Source organism: Mauremys reevesii, linkage group 1 (assembly GCF_016161935.1).
Source record: "Mauremys reevesii isolate NIE-2019 linkage group 1, ASM1616193v1, whole genome shotgun sequence".
Classification (NCBI taxonomy): domain Eukaryota; kingdom Metazoa; phylum Chordata; order Testudines; family Geoemydidae; genus Mauremys; species Mauremys reevesii.
In genome coordinates this window covers 270,672,042-270,692,039 of record NC_052623.1, presented here as the reverse complement: position 1 = coordinate 270,692,039, position 19,998 = coordinate 270,672,042, and the positions used below count along the sequence as shown (strand labels likewise).

General features: G+C 45.4%; 2 protein-coding genes across 5 annotated transcripts in view; one reads left to right on the top strand and one right to left on the bottom strand.

The window, feature by feature from the left end:
* Positions 1-10,090, bottom strand: part of ACO2 (aconitase 2) — a 31,483-nt gene extending 21,393 nt beyond the window's left edge. Inside the window, exons 1-3 of one of the 2 annotated variants that reach the window (XM_039491226.1) lie at positions 9,967-10,090; positions 1,682-1,824; positions 96-354 (exon numbers count right to left, since the gene is read on the bottom strand). In XM_039491226.1, the coding sequence (XP_039347160.1) occupies positions 96-354; positions 1,682-1,824; positions 9,967-10,002 (438 nt within the window). In that variant the 5' untranslated portion in view covers positions 10,003-10,090. Of the gene's footprint in view, positions 1-95; positions 355-1,681; positions 1,825-9,662; positions 9,734-9,966 lie in introns of those variants that run through there. The other variant, XM_039491235.1, reaches the window with a different exon arrangement.
* A 41-nt stretch (positions 10,091-10,131) lies between these two features.
* PHF5A (PHD finger protein 5A) lies at positions 10,132-18,637 on the top strand. 3 transcript variants are annotated; one of them, XR_005585453.1, is made up of 5 exons: positions 10,132-10,474; positions 12,683-12,706; positions 14,949-15,115; positions 17,164-17,354; positions 17,908-18,637. XR_005585453.1 is itself a non-coding variant. In XM_039491343.1 (4 exons), exons 1-4 carry the CDS (start codon positions 10,423-10,425, stop codon positions 15,253-15,255), a joined length of 294 nt encoding a protein of 97 aa, XP_039347277.1. In that variant the 5' UTR covers positions 10,134-10,422; the 3' UTR covers positions 15,256-17,137. The 3 variants fall into 3 exon arrangements, 2 of the variants coding, with proteins under 2 accessions (XP_039347277.1, XP_039347266.1); XM_039491343.1 differs by lacking the exons at positions 17,164-17,354; positions 17,908-18,637 and adding an exon at positions 15,205-17,137 and having other exon boundaries at positions 10,134-10,474; XM_039491332.1 differs by lacking the exon at positions 17,164-17,354 and having other exon boundaries at positions 10,144-10,474.
* Positions 18,638-19,998: the final 1,361 nt, after the last annotated feature.

Below are 19,998 nucleotides of genomic sequence, written 5' to 3'. Positions count from 1 at the left end.
CCGTTCCTGTGATTGTTCTCCTGAAAATCTGTTCTCTAGAGGGGACCACATGTTCCAAACATAGGAAACATCATGGGTCTTGGTGCAATAATGACCTTAGCTCTCCGAAGATCCTTCTCAGCCCCTAACTGGGCTTCAATGAGGTGATCACAGTGGATTGTGGAGGGCACCGCCACCCTGGGCAGGCCACTGCTGATGAACTGCAGCATTGCCATCTGAGCAGTTGCATCCTGCATGGCTACGCGGTCTGGCCGCAGGCGCAGATAGGTTTTGCCCCGCTCGATATCTTGTTTCACAGGGTCATCCAGGTGCCCATATACAATCTTTTCAGACAGAGTCAGTGGACGGTCTAGCCTGTGGGGAAGACAACAGGGAGGAATTTTAACGTCAGCTCATGTTTTTCCAATCTTTTTGCCCCATTTAAATGTGCATCTTAAATGAACAAGGATACTCCTTTACTTTTCCACACACACATCATCCAGAAGAACCAGACTCCCAAAGCACGTTTTACACTATATACAGAGGGACCACTCACTCCTCCCACAACATTGAAGTGCAGTTACTTCTGACAGCTGGTTAAAAGCACCCAAACATGAAACAGCGCAGAGGCCCTGGTTCAGTACTGACTCAGAAGGATGAGCACTCTTTCAAGAGCCATCAGCACCCCTTCCTGAAACATCCACATTTCCCCCCAGAAGTTTCCAAATGCACAAATTTGGGTGCAGTACAAGCAACAGTCAACCAACTCAGTTTAGCTTATGAGATCATAATCCACAGTGGTGCAGTTGCAGGAAACTTTTAAAAAAAAATACATACACAGAACCCACACAAGTCATCAAATCTACATGTGCCAGGCCCCACAGTGAGTGATGATCCATCAGCTCTAGGAAACAAGTGGGGAGTTCAGGACCTTTTCAGTCATTGGTTTTTTCACAGACAATCTCAATAGAAACCCCGGTTAATTCCAATGGTGATGTTTTCTGTGATGAACCTACTTGGCTACAATGGACTGAATTGAGATAACCAACTCATTTCACAAAGCATACAGAATAGCCATTACAAGGGAATGACTTTCAACCACTGCCAAGGTGAGTCTGGAGTAAAACTGGTGACCTTGAGGTCACACTAATCTCTGTGTCAGCAAACAAAGTTCACAATTACGCAAGCAAGGTATCCCTAGGCGACCTTTTACTGTAGGTATCCGGACACGTGAATACAGAATGATAATTTCACTATGGAAACAAAGTGCAAAGAGAGACGGGGATACTTTTTAAGTGTCTTTCTTGTACTAATCACATACTGTTTCCCATGAGTACGTACAAACAGACTAGGGCATGATATACCAAGACTCCCATCGGACTCCTGACATTAAACAAAAAAAATCAATACGATAATCTCCAATAGCTGGTATTAAATCCAATGCTAATACTTCTACTTCTTCAGCATCTCCTCCACTGCAGTGACTTCATTGTTTGCATATAAAAAAAATACTCCCCCACCCCACCCTTCTTCTCCACCACATAGGAGCCACCAGCACATAGAATTTTCATTGTTACAGCACAGCCCCTTAAAGCTGCTCTTTCCCCACTAGATTCTCCTTGCGCTACCACAGCCCTTGAAGTCTTTTCCTCTCCTTCCCTCATTGTGGTGGTAAGTTCTCCAAACCACCTCTCACCCTTACCTTTTACGGACGATATTGATGTTTTTCTCAAGCATTTCATAATTTATGTATTCATTAGGTTCAAAGTGGCTCATGGCCACCTTAGCCCTCTGGCACAGGACGGGAGCTACATGGTACCGCCGTACCCCTTTACTCAGGACTTGCTGGAAGAGGAAGAGACAAAGATTATATTGGTTATCTATCAAACATCTGCAGCAAAGTGATCTCCCACCCAAAAAAAAAAAAAAAGGTAATAACGTGTGTTTCCAGCTCTGATTTCTAGGACACTAATTCTAAGAGATGAGCAACAAAAACAGTTTTAGAAAATAAAGACTTAGCATGTTCAAGTGTGCCCCACATCCCCATGGCAGGGTTCGGGCTCTCATCCCACCATCAGACCCATTTTGTCACTGTTATTTTTAGTCAAAGTCAGGGACAGGTCGCAGGCTTCTGTGAATTTGTGTTTATTGACTGTGACCTGTCCCTGACTTTGACTAAAAATAACCATACAAAATCTTAACCTTAGTCATGATTAGATGGCCATTGGCTGAACTTTTCAAAGATGCATAAGGTATATAGATATCCAATTTACATTACAAGTAATGGGAACTGGGTATCCAAACTTCTTAGGCACCTGTTGTCAGAACTAGAAATCTGGCAACTTTCACCAGCATTGGTGTCACATAAAGAGGAGACAACAGCAATGGCTGAAGCTGTAATAAACTCTCATCGTTGTAATATCTAAGCATTTAATCTTACTCCTGGCATTCCCCTTTATCCTTAATTATTCTTCCTTTAATGACTTTTTTGGTGAGGGACAGGGAACTCCAAACCCCACTCCACCATCTCGTTTTTTTTCTTCTCTGGTGTGTTCTTCACAAAATAATCTTGACACCAGCCTCTGAAATATTGACTAAAGAATTGTGAGCTAACGAGGCAAGATCATGACAATATTTGGATGCTCTGAATCTTATTTATATTGCCCTCTCAATATCAGATGTATGAAAAAAGTTCGAGAAATCTAGGAAGATTGGGATTGACATTTAATTCGGTTGTATAGTCAGTTTTGTAATAGCAGCACTACCAACAAGATAAATTTGTCCTTTTATAAAAAAAATCTGTCCTATTAGTTTTGCCATGTTGTGGGGGAGGGGATCCCAATCAAAGCCTCTAGGAACAACTGTAATACAAAAAAATAAAGTGTCTCAGATCATTAAAGCACATGCCAGTTAGGAAACAACATAAAAGGTACAAATGAGAACACCACTTCAAAAGGTGCAAGTCACAGAGCTATTCATTAAAAATGCATCAACTCCAACTCTTCTTTTTTGGTTAATAATTCACCACATTTTGGTGGATGTGGTTTAAGGTTCAACCACAGAACAAAGCGCAAGTACTAGAGATGAAACATTTCACTGTACCACTGACTTAGATCCCTGCTAACTCATTGTTCAAAGTGTACGTGCCGATCTTTGATCGGCCATGTGACTGCTCCCAATTCCTTCAGCCCAGTTCAAGATCACTTTTTTGTTATTGACTTGTCTGCACTCAAGGTATAGCCACCTTATTCTGAAAGCCTCCACTCAATGCTGCAGAGGAAGGATAAACCTCAAAAATTCCACCATCAGGCCATGGAAGAAATATCACTTTCCAAGCCCAAATTAGTAAAGGCATTTTACTATATACTGCAAGAACTCTCACCGTAATCCCAGTCTCCTCCCCCGTTTCTGGGCTTAGGCCCAAGAACTCTTCTCTGAAGTCTTAATTAGTTTAACTCATCTTCATTCTCATGCAACTTGTAATGATTAATTCTGTTATTGGACCCTCACCCTCTGCTGGATACCACAAACAAGAAGTTGAAAAGGCCCTATGAGTTGGTAACAAGGAGTCTGTAAAAACTCCTTCCACTATCCTGTAATTTATGTCGAGGCTCCACTTTAACCATGAGAGCAGGTGATGGATCAAGGAGAACTGCGACTGATAGGTACAAGGAAGAATAAGACAAGCTACAGATTGGTGTGGAGCTGTTCTGTTGAGTAAACTGCACCAGCATAAGCTCTGCTTTGTATTGGTGGAATGGGTCTACGTTAGGAGTTTTAATCCACTTAGCTCACTGTCTATATAAGGAATTTTCAACAGTGGAACTACAGTAACAGCCATCATTTTTACACAGTGAACTGGTAACAGCCCAAAGACGACTTCCTAAACAGATTATGTCTGGAAATTAAAATAATGGTAGCGTCTCCACAACAGTCCACTCTTTTTGTTTGAGTGCAGACTTTGGTATGAACAAAATCTGAAGCAGGACTCCCCTGCCCTCAGGTTTTAGGGAAGGGTCAAGCCTGTCTCAGTGTGAATCCTAAGTGTTTGGAAGTAAAAGAAATCATTTAAGTTTTTGCCTCAGTAGGACCTTACGCTAAATTAACAGTTGGCAAAGAGACCTAAGGAAGGAATAAATGTTTGGATGGTAACTAAGGCCATCAATACCAGGCAGCAAACCCTTGCTTGAAGCCTGCCACAACCTCTCAGACTCACCAGGAGGGAGGAGAGAAATGGAAACATTTCAGATATTAAGGTATCCAGCCTGGGAAAGTTGCCAGTAAGACAAGGGAAAACAGGCTTCTAAGCCACTTCCACATTCAGAGCACCGTACAGGGGTTCCTGCATACTATACCAGCAAAGCACTCAGTGTGGATGCAGTTTATACTGACAAGCACAGCTTTGTTAGTATAGTTTAGTCCACTCCCATCCCTAAGCAAAACAAGCTATACCAGGTAAAATTGGTGTTTTGCCACCACAACTGCATCACAGCTGGACTGGTCATGGATCCACAACTCTTCACATCTTTGACCAACATAACTATGCTGGCAAAAGCCCCCAGTGTAGAATCATAGAATATCAGGGTTGGAAGGGACCTCAGGAGGTCTACATAACCTTAGGTTTTAGTAAAGACAAGAGACATACCCAAGAAGAGAAATTATGTGAACCATTTCATCTTTTCCACATATGACGATGATTAACATAACAGTGCTGATTTTAAATTAACTTCTCTGAAAGTTTCTCCCTACTACTGTTACATTTTTGAGTTTTTTTTAATTACTAATTATTGTGATTTACTAAGGTGAGCTGTCACCATTTTATAAGAGGGGGAACTGAGGCACAGGTTAAGTGACTTGCCCGAGGTTATGCAACACCACAGTAGGGACTAGCACGCATATTCTTATCCTCTGTACTATACACTTCTAACAAGCGACACTTAAGATGAATATTTCTCTAATCTCGCAGTGGTTCTCTCCTATTTCCTTACTTTATACATAAATCGTTGTCAAATACTCTTTCAGTTTCCTGTTTACGGGGATCTTTCCCAGAGAGAGGAAAAAACACCTCACCCTGACACTCTTCAACCTGACAGCCTTCACCTCTTGCAAGCCTCAGAGACCCCAACCTGTCAGCAGCTCATGGGTCCTGCTAAAACCTCATGTGCCCCCCTCAAGGGTCACTGGAGGCTTATGGCCCATCTCCTCCTCACAAAAGCCACTGGAAGTTGATATAGGGCCCCACTCCCACCTTCACACTCTGGTGGTACTCTGAGGCTTCTGAGCCCCATCTTGAGGGCTTGTGGCCTTCCCTGAATCTTAGCCTGTCCTTCAGTCCCTGACAGCTTCCAAGCCAACTCCCTCCTTGAGCCACCTTTGACATTCCAAGGTGCACTCTAGATCAGAGAGGGGCTGTGTCACCACTTGCCCCACAACACTTTGCTGCTCTAGCTCCCAACATGGGCTCTTTATAAGCAGCCAAACAGCATGCAGGTCACACCCTGAGCATCTGTGTATAGCCACAGTGCTAGTCCAGCTGCTCTGAGCACAGCAGCCTGTCAGCAAACACCAGCCATGCTCTGGCTTCCAGATGCCTTGGTCACAACTTGCAGGGTGACCCCAATACTCCCAGTCCTGGATTTTCCACCCAAAATGGGTCTCCTGCACTGTCCAGCCCTATCCTGGTCAGTACAGATATACTGAGTGCATTGCCCCTCTAAGGGGATCAGCACACAACAACAGTCTGCTACCTTAAATGGAGTTACCCAAAAAAATTCACAAACACTAGATTAGTTTTAATTGACGTAAAACAATTTTATTTAACTACAGAGACATGTTTTATGTGGGTAGAAGTATGAGGCATTTTACTCAAATGTTTACAAGATAAAGTGCTTTCTAAGTTTACACTAGACTTGGTTCAAAGTTAGGTCCCTTACTACATTTCCAGAACATAGCTGATCAAAAACTCGTCAGGCTAGGATCTGCTTCCAAAGTCCAAGAGCTGTTTCTTCTGTCTTCTTAGGAGAAGAGAGAAAAATGGACAGGGAGAGAACTTAGGGTGTTTTGCCCCTCACTTGTAATAGTTCAGTTACTCTTTGAAATGCATTTTCCAGAGAGTGACCCCTAGACAAAGTTCTTTCCAGCTGAGAGCAAGGAGACATGAGGTCTGGGGGAGGGGAGGTTTCATGCTGTAGGTTGCTAAAATGCCAGTCTGTTTGTTCCTGCCCACTTTGCTTGCCAAAGAATGGTCACTTGATAGGTGATGGCCTATCAGCTTTGATGACACTAGGGTACGGTTGTCAACTTGTACTTTGAGAAACAGGTTTACCCACTCCCCAGACATGTCTGGTAAACACACTTCAGTGGTTATTTCAGCTAATGTTTATAACTTAAAATGTCTGTAGCAACATTATATGTAATCATGATATTATTGACCAGCAAGTTATTAGTTTTCAAATGATACCTTACAAGGCATACTTTGTACACAAAGATTACTACAATAGTGTGTAGGGTATGAATACAGGGGTGTATTTCATCACATACCTTCCCACCCCTCCTCCTTATAAGAGCTGAGCAGCTTTATCTAGTGACCAGGGAAGGTCTCCCTTGAAATCATACACCCAACAGCCTTAGGAGGGGGTAACCAATGATCCCTAAACCCAACCCTGGGAACTTTACCAGGGGGATAGCTCAGTGGTTTGAGCATTAGCCTGCTAAACCCAGGGTTGTGAGTTCAATCCTTGAGGGGGCCACTTGGGGACCTGGGGCAAAAATCAGTACTTGGTCCTGCTAGTGAAGGCAGGGGGCTGGACTCGATGACCTTTCAAGGTCCCTTCCAGTTCTAGGAGATAAACATATCTCCAATTATTTATTTAGTTTTTCTTTTATACCCCAAATTGTAGGATTACTAATATCTGAAGAGTTTAAGAGCTTATCTGCATGTGCAAATTGACTGGGATAAGACCTGGTCAACATCTAAAACTTAGGCTGACCTACCTAGATCCCTTAGGCCTGTGAAAAACTGTGCACTCTGGGCGACATAATGAGGTAGACCTAGCACCCAATGAAGATGCAGCTAGGTCTATCAATGAATTCTTCCATCAACAGCCTCTAGGAGAGATGAATTAACTACATGGGCTAAAAAAAACAAAACCACCTCTCTATGTAGGAATTATCCACACTACAGCAGCATAGTTGTGCTGCTATAGTGTAGACATACTCTGTATACATGGCATTATTCTGGAATAGCTACAGAACTTTGGATTCACACCCTACTTTATTCGCAAATAACATCCCCATGTAGACAATTCTCAAAACTTGCAGGGGATGGGCCCCCAAGTGGTTTGTTGAGTCTTCTCCTCTCCTGTATCTAATGTTTAAATCATCAGGACTGGCTTTGTCCAGACTTTAGGAGCACAGTGCAATTTCCACTCTAGTTTAGCTCTGGCAAATAGAATTCCCCCTTGCAGTTTCAATTCTTTACTTCTTGTCCTAAAATTGTTGTACAGAATTGCCATATGCTGTTCTAATGTGGCAGCTATTCTAGGTGCTGCTGCGGTTGGTGAAGTGATACTTATATAGGTCCTTCACTGTCTGTGTAATGCTATATATGTGCAAAAATTCCTTCTTGTCACCTACAGTGCTTAACCAGAAGCATATCTGATTACTAGGGCTCCATGTTTGTCACAGAGGTCGTGGAAGTCACGGATTCAAGGACTTTCCACGATCTTCGTGACTTCTGCAGGGGCCAGTGTGGCTGACCCCAAGGCCACTGGCTCCAGAGCCAGCTGCTCAGGTGACCCCAGAGACAGCCACACCGGCCAGCTGCTAGGGCAGTCCTGGAGCCAGCCGCCGCTCAGGCAGCTAGCAGCAGAGTAGTCATTTCCCCAGGCAGCCCCCCAGCAGCTAGTGCAGCTGATGCTGACGGCGGTCCTGGTGTGTCCCGTGCTGCCACTGCTGGCAGCCCCTTGCAGCTGGTGCCATAGCTGGCCATGGCTCCTCAACAGCAGCCTCCCCGGGATGCCCTGCCCCGCCCAAGCAATAGCCCCTGGCACACACACCCAGCAGCAACCTCCTTAAGATTTAGTCTGGGGTATTTATAGTATAAGTCATGGACAGTTCACGGGCGGTGAATTTTTATTTATTGCCCAAGACTTGTACTAAAAATACCTAAGACTAAATCTTAGCCTTACTAATTACCTTTAGCTTTGTTAGTATAATTCAATATTCATTATAACTATTCATCCTTTTTAAAGAAATCTAGTTTAATCATCATACTAGATAACCTCTGGGAACTGTGAATTCCACAGATCCAATACATTATATGCTATGTATTTTCTTATATTTCTTCTAAACTGACCTGCCATTCATTCCATCAGCTGACCCCTTGTTCTCACATGATGGATCAGTTCCTTACTTTTGTGCTGCCCTATTTATATACAGTCAGAACAATTCTTCCCGTTTTATGAAAGTAGTCATGTATAAGCATTTTAATCAGTTAAATTAGTTATTCCAGTTAGAAAAGGTTACAAAGGTTACTGAAGCAACATTTCAAATAATTTGACACATTATAAATCAAACTGCAGTTAGGACCCATTATATTTTAAGCATACAATTAATACACTCTTCTATAGTACCTCCACCTAAGATCAAACACTTACAAATATATAGTGAATTATGATGACAACACACTTGAGAAGTACTATGGGTAAATTAATACTATTTTACAGATTAGGAAACTGAAGCAAAGTAGGAAAAATGTTAGGGAAGGTCAGATAAAGTCTATGGCAAAGCAAGGAACAGAATTTAGATCTCCTGACTCCCAGTTCCATGCTTTAAATGAGGAGCATGATTTTCCATGAATATTTTAGTTTTAAAAGAGAAAGTTATATCCATATACATGTCCTCAACTTAATAATGAGAACCTCTAGAGTTCTTGAAGTACAGATTTAGACACAAAAATATGCCTGAAGTACAAGAATCAGATTGTGTTGAAGTCATGTTGCAAGCTTGTATGAGTTTTAGAGATCATTACACATAGGGCATCTCTTCTAAAAAGTGTAAATGTATTCAAGTTCTAGTTGGCTAGAACTCGGGTGGGAAAGTGGATCTCTTTCTTCCCTCATTATGTCTCATTGCATAGTCCCTGTAATTACTGTGTTTAGACCTAAACATGTACATACACATTTTCCACTCAAAGTCTTGTATACAGAAGTGCAAGAGGTAGTCCACTAGAGATGGTTTAAATATACATTAATAAGAGTTGTATTTTATTTCACTATATCTCACAGAAGGGGAGAAAAACAACAACACAATTGAACCTGAGGGGGGGAAAAAAATTATGATCACTTTTATTTCTAACAAGTCAATGCAGGTGCACAGTGGCAACCACCCACCAGCCCTTGGCACAGATTGCAGCCCAAATAACCTCTGCATGGCAGTCCCAGAGGCCCGTCAAATTGCAGCCCTAGCTGGGATGTGGTGGGAGGGTGGGTGAAGTTGGTTTAGTCACAGGAGTTTAAATCTAACACACACGCTGCAGAGCACCCGGGCCCAGAGAGGGGAGAACGGAGGCCAGCACAGACAGGACCGGGCTCACTAGCAGCAGGTTTGCGGTCTGCCTCCGAGGGGCTCGGCCCGACCCCTGTCCCCTCTGGGCCCCACCTCACAGTTCACCTTGTCCTCACCTTGAGCAAAGGCCACCGCCCGGCGCCCTCCGGGCGTGCGGAGGGAGCGCGGCCGGGGTGTCACCTCCAGACCGCGGAGCCCGGGCTGCCCCCGCCCTGCAGGGACCCCGCTCCCCAGTCGCCATGGGAACAGCGCCTGGGCAGGCGGGAGGGACACGCTGACCTACCCGGAGAACCAGGACGGCCCGGCTTCAAACCGCCACCCCCAAGCCTCTCAACTGCACCCGGCTCCCCACCGCCATGGGCCGCCCAACTGCACCCGGCTCCCCACCGCCGCACCCCGCTCGCCGCGCGGCACTGTCACCTGCAGGCGAGTCACCAGGACACAGTACGGCGCCATTTTGTTCACTGACAAAGATGATGTCGCATTCTAATTACGTCACGCGTCGCCTTTAAATACTACCCTAAAGTGGGCGTGGCCTCTGTGGCGAAAAGGCGGAGCCAAGCCCCAGAGAGGGTGGGGTCCCGGCAAGCGACGGCGCCTGGAGGAGAGTGGGTGGGGTTTGCAGGTCCTGGAAGGAAAGTATACCAAGCAGTGGGGACGCGTTATCCGGTTTAACCGAGGGGACTCTGGGGAGAAAGTCGTTGTCTATGGGTGCTTTATGCATGCGGCTGTGGAGTGATTTAGCATTTGTCATTGGGAAGCTCGGGCAGCTTTGTGGGAGAAGAGCACATAGACCCTGCCAGGACCTGGGGGTGAGAGGTCAAGGGTGAAAGGGCTCAACGGTGACCACGCGACTCAACTCGCGCGGTGACGAGAATGGCCAAACATCATCCGGACCTGATCTTCTGTCGCAAGCAGGCGGGAGTCGGTGAGACGCGGGTGTCCCTGTTTCCCTCTCTGCCGCGTCCGTGGGGTGGGGGATCCCGAGAGTGTCCAGGGTCACCTCGGCCTGCGCGCGGGGAGGTGCGGCGCGTCCCACACTCCCTGTCCCGGCAGTGGAGGGGGAGGCCTTTGGCGGGCGCGTGGGGCCCGGGGGCGGGGAGCACAGGGCACCATTGGGGGGTGGGAGGGGCACGTTGGCAGTGGGGGGCACGGGACACCGGTGAGGGGGGGAGGGGCATGTTGGCACGGGCCACCGGTGAGGGGGGAGGGGCATGTTGGCACGGGACACCAGTTGGGGGTGGGAGGGGCACGTTGGTAGTATGGTACCAGGATGAGTCAGAGGGACCCAAGTCCTGTTTCTGGCTCTGCTACAGACTGGCTGTGTAAGTCTGGGGGGGGGGATGTTTCTCGCTTCCCCCCCCCCCCCAGTTATGAAGTGTTTTCTGGCTGGGAGGTGTCCTGTCAGTGCTGGGGGTTGTTACTAACGTTGGGGTGACTCCCACAAAAAACTTATCCAAAACACTTTTTAGAAACAGCTTTGTCCTCCCATTTACCCCAGTCACCTGCCCTTCTCCAGGTAGCCCAGGGCTCTTGGCCTTGTGCCTCACCAGTGTGCTCAGGCATGCATGCTGTGTTCCCATATAACCTAACACCTGACTGTGTGACTGCCAACTTGTGACCTACAAAGAACATAAGGGTCTATTGTTGTAATTTTATCTTTGTAGATTGTTTTCTACATTAACTGCCTCTTAAGTGGCCAGATGGAGTTTAAACTGCCCTGTTGGTTTATATACTTTCAATTCCACCTCAATTATTAGAAAAATGAATATAATATCTACTTACTCAACAGACTAGTTTGTATGCTAAGCAGTCATGGTTGCTCGCTTTAGTGACCAAATATCTTTGCTCTTTACTCCTATTATCCTGGCAGTGCCAAGAGAACAAATGGGAGAATATTTTGGTTTTCTCATTATCATCAGAACTGCTGATTTCTTTCCAGTTGTAGGGCCAAGTTCTGCCCTCAGTTAACTCTGCAATAGATGGTGTAACTGAGGACAGAAGTTGGTTTGCTAAATCTATATAGCGGTGATGCATGAGAGAGAAAGAGACTACCTTGATTCTTGGATCCAGAGCTGGCTGACTCAGAAAAAAAAAATCTTTGCTTGCAAGTGCAAATTTGAACTGTTCTTGTTGAGATAAGGGAAACATGGAAACCTGGGTGCTGTTTTTAGAGAATCACTTTTCAGAGTAGAACTGTACTTTTATGGTGAGAGGCCTAACTCTATCTGACACCTACTCTTCCTGCCTGGTGGGTATCTATCTGCTCCGTGGTGACTGAGTCTTTGCTGTGGTGGTCACTAGGTTATACAACTCTCTATAGCTTGATACTTACTGTAGTCATCTACTAGTGAGACAAGGTGGGTGAAGTAATATCTTTTATTGGACCAACTTCTGCTGGTGAAAGAGACAAGCTTTTGAGCTTACACAGAGCTCTGCTTAAGGGGAAGAAGAGCTCTCACCAACAGAAGTTGGGCCAATAAAAGACATTACCTCACCTACCTGGTCTCTCTAATATCCTGGGACCAACATGGCTACAAGAACACTGCATACATTCATCTACAGTATTATTTATTTAATATTGTTTTGAAATCTTACAGACAAATGGTAATACTTTTTTCAGTTAATTCAGATAACATCCTGAACATGACCTGAATATGCTAGTAGCCTTCAAAACCAAACATAGATGTAAAACAAAATATTTGAAAATAATTTCATTTCTGAAAACCTCATCCAGTTCCCATTAATGCAATGGAAAGTTTCTGCCATGGCCTGTGTATAGGGCTCTGTTATTTCCCTGCTGTTGCTAATACCTGAAGCAGCAGCGTAGTGAATGCAGTGCTGTGCTGGAAGTATGAATGATGCCATTGAATGCCGCATGGGAAACATTGAACTCTACACTCTGGTCTTGGCACATGTATGTCTAGAAGGATGCTTACTGTTTACTATTAAAATGTATGTATTTGCTATGTTAAGGCTGCCATTGTACTTTGTTAAATAAGTTTAGATTTTAAACAGATTTTTTTAAAAAACATTAATTCACTTTTAAATTGCAGTTCACCTATTTAAAACAAAAGTTTTATTTGAATTGTCTCTGTCAAAAATAATTTTCTTTTTTCTGCTTTACTTATTGCAGCTATTGGAAGACTGTGTGAAAAATGTAAGTATGACATCTGCTTGTGGTGTTTTGTGAGAGCATTGTTGTGTGGTTAGAGTACACAGCTGGGATTTAGCCTGGATTTTGTTTCCAGCTGTGCCACTGATTTTTTGTGTAAGCTTGGACAAATCACTCTTTGAAATGGGAAAACCCACATGGGTGTTGTGAGGTTAAGTTGATGAATATGTGGAAAGCACTTTGAGAGGCTTATGTGGAAGATGCCATACAAGCACAGAGCATTACGGTATGTGTCATGGAAAAGGTACAGGGAGAGGGTCCTACCTGTGGATAAAAAAACAGGTTTGTGGCCAGATTTTAAGGAACTGAGATTGTATGGATCAATTCATGATGATCCACTTGTATTACAAAAAGATAACTTGGTAATTTAAGAAAAAGAAAAAATCCATTTTCCAAAAATGCCTGTTGCACAATTTGATAAAGGTTCAAGTCATAATCATGAGTGTGGGAAATACACAGCAAAAATTATCTGAAGCTAGGACATGTGAAGAGAGACAGAACTAAATACATTCTTCTCCTACTATAAAAGAGGAGACTTGGGAGAATGAGAAGGTATGATCAGTCCTTTCATGGGCACAGTATAAATGAAATAAGGGTGTTAGCCTGTGTCTCAGAAAATAGTGGGAAAAGGAGCAAAGGAGGAAGAAATTTAAGGCATGGCTACACTTGCAAGTTAGAGCACATTAAAGCAGCCCCGGGCACCCTAACTCCTGAGGTGTCCACACTGGCATGGCACTTAGAGCGCCTGGACTCTGCAGTTGGAGCGCTCCTGGTAATCCACCTCTATAAGAAGCATAAAGCTTGCTTCACCCTGGCTGAAACGCCGACGTGTTGCATTACTGCGCTGTGATTGGCCTCTGGAAATGTCCCATAATCCCCTGAAATCAAGTGGCCACTCTTCTCATTGTTTTGAACTTGGCTGCAGGCATGCAGATATCCCCTTTCAAAGCTCTGTTTCTGGCAGCTGGCATGCTTATCTGCTCTGGAACAAAGCAAACCATTACCGTGGAATGCTGGGGTGTGTGTGTGAGGTGGGGACAGAGAGAGAGGGGAGGAGGTCTGCTGCTGTCTGAATTTACAAGACAGCATGCTGACACACTCTCTGCCCCCCAAAACACACTGTCTCTCTCCCCACATACACATAATACACTCCCTGTCACACTTCACCCCCCCCCCCCATTTGAAAAGCACATTGAAGCCATTTGCACACTGGAATAGCTAGCACAATGCACTGCTCTCTGTGGCGTTGCAAGAGCTGCTAATGTGGCCACGCCAGTGTGCTTGCAGCTGACAGTGTAAACACAGGGCAGCGTTTTCCCTGCTGCAGTCTCCGAAGGCTGATTTAATTCCCAGCGCTCTACATCTGCAAGTGTAGCCAAGCCCTTAGTCTGACATTAGGGAAGCATTATACGAGTATATGGCCAGTGGAATAGATTCCACAGGAAGTAGTTGAAGCCTCATCGCTACAGAGATAAGAATCCTTAGTGGCGGTAGGGATTAGATGACTCAAGGGGACTGGTAATATGATATAAACCTTTCAGCTCTTGGTCATTGATTTGGATATAGTCCAGGACACTACAGACTGTCACTGGCATCTGATGGCTATATGGCCTATGTGAAATGAATTGTTAGGTTTCACTCAATTCTTTGTGAGGTTTCCACATCACAGAAATTGTTGTGGCTGTCTACACAAATCCGCCCTCTTTTTGGCCCTCTCAGAAGTCAAGGATCATGAAGACTGAACCTCCCTTTTCATCCTTTGGAGGTAGTATTCCAGTCTCATGTTTATGTGGTGGTGCTTGAGAAGCTTGCACTGCTGCTGCCTATGTTTTACCTGTCCTGTAGTTAAGACTGTCTGGTGAGAAGTTGCTGAACTGACAGCACAAGTGCTAAATTTCCTCAGAAAGTTTAATGACACAGTGGTGGGATGATGTCATGTAGAGTTTTGTAAAATGCTGGCTGATCAGAGCGCTGCCCTCATCTCTGGTTCTGATTGCTAAGCAAAAAGACTTGAAAATGAAGTTTTGCAGGATACTGGCTCTTCTACTTGCTCATTCACTTCAGAGAAGTAAAATGGCTTTCATACGTCAGCGAGAAGGAATTTCCCAGCTCAGTCTCGCTATTTTAGAGTGTATGGGGGACCTGTTTGGATAGGGAGCAATCCCCTCTCTGTGGGAATGGTGGAGAAGGAAACTCTTTAGCTGAGGACTGTGCTTTCTATTTGTAGGTGATGGTAAATGCGTGATCTGTGACTCATATGTGCGACCCTGCACACTTGTGCGCATATGTGATGAGTGTAACTATGGGTCGTACCAAGGGCGCTGTGTGATCTGCGGAGGTCCAGGAGTCTCTGATGCCTATTACTGCAAGGAGTGCACCATCCAGGAGAAGGATGTAAGTTGGATGCAGTGCCTCAAGGTTGTCTTTCTGTCTCTTGTTGAACAGATGTGGTGTTTATTTAACAGTCATGCTTATCTTTAAAGGCAGCTGTGGTCTTGTGGAATGAGCATGGAGCTGCGACTTGGGACACCTGAGCTATAGTACCAACTCTGCCACTAGCTTGCTATTTTACCACGAGGAAGTCACTTCACCTCTCTTTTATGCATCTGGGGATAGTGGTGCTTAGCCACCGTTGTAAAATGCTGTGAGATCTACAAATAAGCCCTGTTATATTTCTCTCGTGCCTTTCATCCCAAACTGCACGTATGTGATTCACTTCATTCACACATTGCCTGTAGCATTACCACGTAAGATGTTATCTTACTAGGTCTCACAAGCTAAGCTTTATCAACGTCAGGTCACTAGCTTAGAAATTCTCAAATGCTGCAAAAAGCATGTGACTACTCCAGTCAACACTGAATCAATGGCCCTGTGTATGTGTGGTGCTGTAGGACATCCGGTACTGCTGTGTTTTCCTCTGGGTTAGATGGAAAACAAAAGTCATGGGCCACTTGTAGCCATTAAAATCCCATGAGGGTTTTCATAAGAATATGGGTTATGGCTCTGGTGACCTGACCAAATTCCAACTCAGGTAATTGCGCTCTACAGACCTAAAACTCCTTTCCCGTTTTATTTGGATATGAATTTTTTGCTGCTGTGGGGTGTTATGTACTGTTGGCAAACATATTCCAACCTAGAAGTGCCCTCTTTCTAGTGGTCCTGTTCCCTTATGTTTCTGTAGCAGGATCCTATAGTGCTTAATGACAGTGGTGTGGAAATGATCTCTGCACATAGAACACAGCCACCTTTGAGGTGAAACATGGCAGTATGACCGTGTACAGCAGCACTACATGCAGTTAGAGCAGCATGTGAGTGAATGAAATGAAACAGCAGGTGGAACTTAGAGACGGAATGCAGTGATTAAAGGTGGACACCCATTTCCTGTGGAAAAGTGTCTGGAGAGAATTTTTTAAATGAACACAAATGATCAGGACCACAGTACTGCTTCTGCAGACAGAGCTCTGTGTCTGAAGCTTTAACACTCCCTTAGTTTAGTCAAATGAGTTAATCTTACTTTCCCAAGTGCTCTACATTCAGCCCCAGACAGAGTCAAGAGGAACGTTCTTCCATTAGAATGTGAAGCAAGAAAGCAAAAAATTGATGAGATGGGCTGGAGGAAACATCATGTAAAGGGGCAAAGGTGCCTGGTTTCTGTTTCGGTGGGGGGGGCGCCGGTTCCACACATGCCTCATTTGGGGCTACAGGCCAGGGTCATGCCGTGTCATCCTGGCAAGTTGTGGGTTGCAGGGAGGGTTTCTGTTTCTTTCTTGGGGATAGAAGTATGAGCAGGTGCCAAATCCTTTTGAGGGGGTGGAAGAATGAACAGATACCTGTAATGAAGCTGCCAGGTTTATCACAGATGCCCTAAATTGTGGGAGGGAAGCTGTGGAAGGGCCCCACCTAGGAGGTTCAAAGTGAAACCACAAGACAAGAGCTAGAGGCTGGTTGGTGTAGGCATATATATGGGTGTGGTGGGAAGGGAGAGGAGAGAATTATTTCATTTTTTCCCCTCCTCTCTCTCTGCTATCCTGCCCCTCCCACCTCTTCTTTCCTCCCCCATAACAGCAAGTTTTGGTGCTACAGCTTGGGTGCGGTCTCTGCAGTGGATGACATCTGCCCAAAAGCTTTCTTGTCTAATCCACTCAGGCTTACGCAACAGCCAAGGACACGTGTGCCAATGCCCACTGGGCCCCTCAGCACAGCACAGCTGCCAACTCCAGCAGCAGCATTTTGCCCTCAAGAGGCGCACAGATGCCAGGCTGAGTGACCCATGGGCAACGTTCTCTGGCATGCACATACACATGTCCCATCTCCCATTATCAGGGAGGGTTTTGGCTCATGTTTTGATTTGTATTTAAATTTTTCCATCTCCCATAACTCACAGCTGCATACTTGATTTATTCTCCCTAACCTGCTCCACTTACATCTGGTTTTCCCTCCAGCTGGTAGGACTGGGATGTGGAGGCCTCCCAAAATATGCTTGCTATGAGTACCCTTGCACCTGCAAAATGGCCATGTGACCTTTACAGTGAATCGAGTTCTTTTCTGATTTGTCTAAAGTGTGAGGAATCTGGGAGTTGCTTTGGCTGCAGGACCTGAGGGCACAAGGAATATGTGTTAACACCTAATGGAAGTAGGTTCCTCTTAACTTAGGGTGAGGAAAGGTTGTTCCCCTTGCCCCCATAAGTCATGTCATAAGTCAGCTTAGAAGGATCCAGTCTCGGGGCACTGTACATACAGGACGGTTTTAGGGCGATTCACCTGATTTCCCCCTAAGAGGGCCCCGCAACATCCCTAAGAACCTTGTGCCTCCGAAGGCACCGGCAGCCAATTGAGCTGCCGCAGAAGACCCGTCGCTGTCTTCAGCGGGAGCTCTTTTGAATCGGGCCCCGCAGTGCCTAAAGCCGGCCCTGTGTACATCTCTTTCATTAAACTGATTATGTTATTCAAACTGTTCTCCATGCTCCCCTGAGGAAGAGAATGCCCTAGTTAATGGTAGCAGGGCTTCCCTCCTCCCCTATACTTCCTCAGTTTTGATGGCTGGAGCCAATGGAGTAGAAGGGAAGTGTGCCTGCATGGGTGTTTCCAGGAGGTGGTTTTTGGGGTGGAAGATAGTGATCACTCTTCATACCCCACTCGAGCCTGTTCTGCTCTAACCGTGTCCTTTTCTCTCTCCATGTTTCCAGAGGGATGGCTGCCCTAAGATAGTCAATCTGGGCAGTTCCAAGACAGATCTCTTTTACGAGCGCAAGAAGTACGGCTTCAAGAAGAGATGATCCGCCTTTGGTGCCGCTATACCCGCTGTAGGGTTGGGGAAAGGGTCTTAAAGCATCTCTGGACTTCACTGTTATTGAGAACCAATTAATCTTCTCTAAAGAGTTTAACTTGTAACAATGTGTGAGGGGTGGGGGAAGAAACAAAATCGACTGGGGATTGGAACCTGATAATAGCTGAGAACTGCAGATGGCAAAAGGATGGCTACTGACTCTTGCCATCTCTCAAGCGTGGCTAGTGTCTGCCATACGGCTCTCCAGAATGCCTGGTGGGCAAGCACTTACATTCTAAGGGGATCCGTTCTCCTATCAAGATGTAGCACTGCTTTTACACGTCTTGCCCCCTTTTGGAATTGGGGAGTCACCTGCAGTTCTCCTTTCCATGCTCTCCCTCTCAGTTGATAAGTCTTCTCCCCTGGCCACACCCCCAATGTCTGAGGAATGAGTTCAGATTGCCGACCCACCGAAAATCTCTGTGTATTGTTATACAGGGAGGCTAGCATGCTCATGGCTGATGCCCTTTTCATGTGAGCACAACCATTACATGTCCCTGTGTTTTCTTCAACCAATTAACCGAAGGCCCTTTCTGTAACTACCTCTGCGAAATGTAAACCAATAAAGTTTTTTTTTTCCCTTTTTCTAACAGAAGGATTTCTCCCTAGGTCATCCCACCCATCGTCCTCCCAGAGTTTCCTTTGTAAGGTGATTGGCAGCTTCTAAATTCTTAGTGTCCCAAACTAGAAATCAACAATGAGCCATCTGTTCTCTGACAGTGGCCAGTCATGGCTACGCTGACCTCTGTGTGGTGCTTTGGGGAAGGACCACTGTTTGTTTTCTCACCCCAGCCATTGATCATTTTATGTCCTGAAGCAGGAGGGTGGCTCGCTTTGTGTAACCCTTGTTATTTGGAATTGCTCAGCACAGACCTGGGGAAGGAGACAGAGCTAATGTACAGGTTGTACACACCTTCCCCTTCTCTCCTGACGAGGAGCTTGCAAATCATGTTAACTTTTAAGGAGCTGCTTTTGTGAGCAGGCGGGGCAGAGAAACTAAACTGGATTTGGGATGCAGTAGAATTTCCCACTTGTGGTCTAGAGTCCTAAAAAAGATGTAGTTTGGGATGCAGTGTTCACATCTGAGCCTGTTGGCACAACTAGAAGTACCATCCAGGCAGGGATCGCTATAGAGAGACGAGGAATTTCCCTTCCTTTTCCCCCATACAGCTGTGCTTGCTGTTGCCTCAGCACTCCCAGTCTCGCTACTGCTGTAGGGAATCAAGGGCTTATAGTTTAAGATCAGAACTTTGATTATTAGGTATGTAGCTCCATGTTCTGGCAGCTGTGAAAGAGTTAAACTGCCTTATCTAGTGGTTCTCATCCATTGGTCGAGTGGAGGGAGTGGGTTGTTTTTCTCCTTGGCCTTGTCTACACAGCCAACTTTGGAGAAGACTTCTGCTGCCACTAGTGTGTGTAGCCTAGGTCAGTGGCAGTGCCTCCTGTGCTGCTACCGCAAGGATGGGAGATTGCCCTAAAACTGCTAGTGTAGATGAGGCCCTCCCTCGTGAAGCAGAGCAAGAGATACAGAAGGGTAGCACTGCAGTGAAGATTTAGTCTCTTACGTGATTACTTGTCTTGTGTTCATTAGTTTCTAATCCCCAGACAGGGACCCTAGAAAAGACAAGCTCTCTGAAACAGAGAGATTCTGCGTGATGAGACCTGTGAGGTTAATTGCAGGGTCTTTTAAAAAAAAAAAAAAATTCATTGAAATGAGTAGAAAGTGCTTGCCTTGACAGTTGTGAAGACCAAAATCCTTTCTTTAAGCCCAGAACCGGTTCAGCAAGGGCACTGGCAGTACAAGCTTCCCCTACATCCTGCCCTCCTGTTGTGCCACAGCCCTGCCCTGGAGGGGCCTCTGGCAGGACTTCAGAAAGTAATTCAGTCTCAAATTGCCTAATTCAGAGGTTCCCAAACTGATCTGTGGGATGGTTGGTGGGTGTCTGCAGAG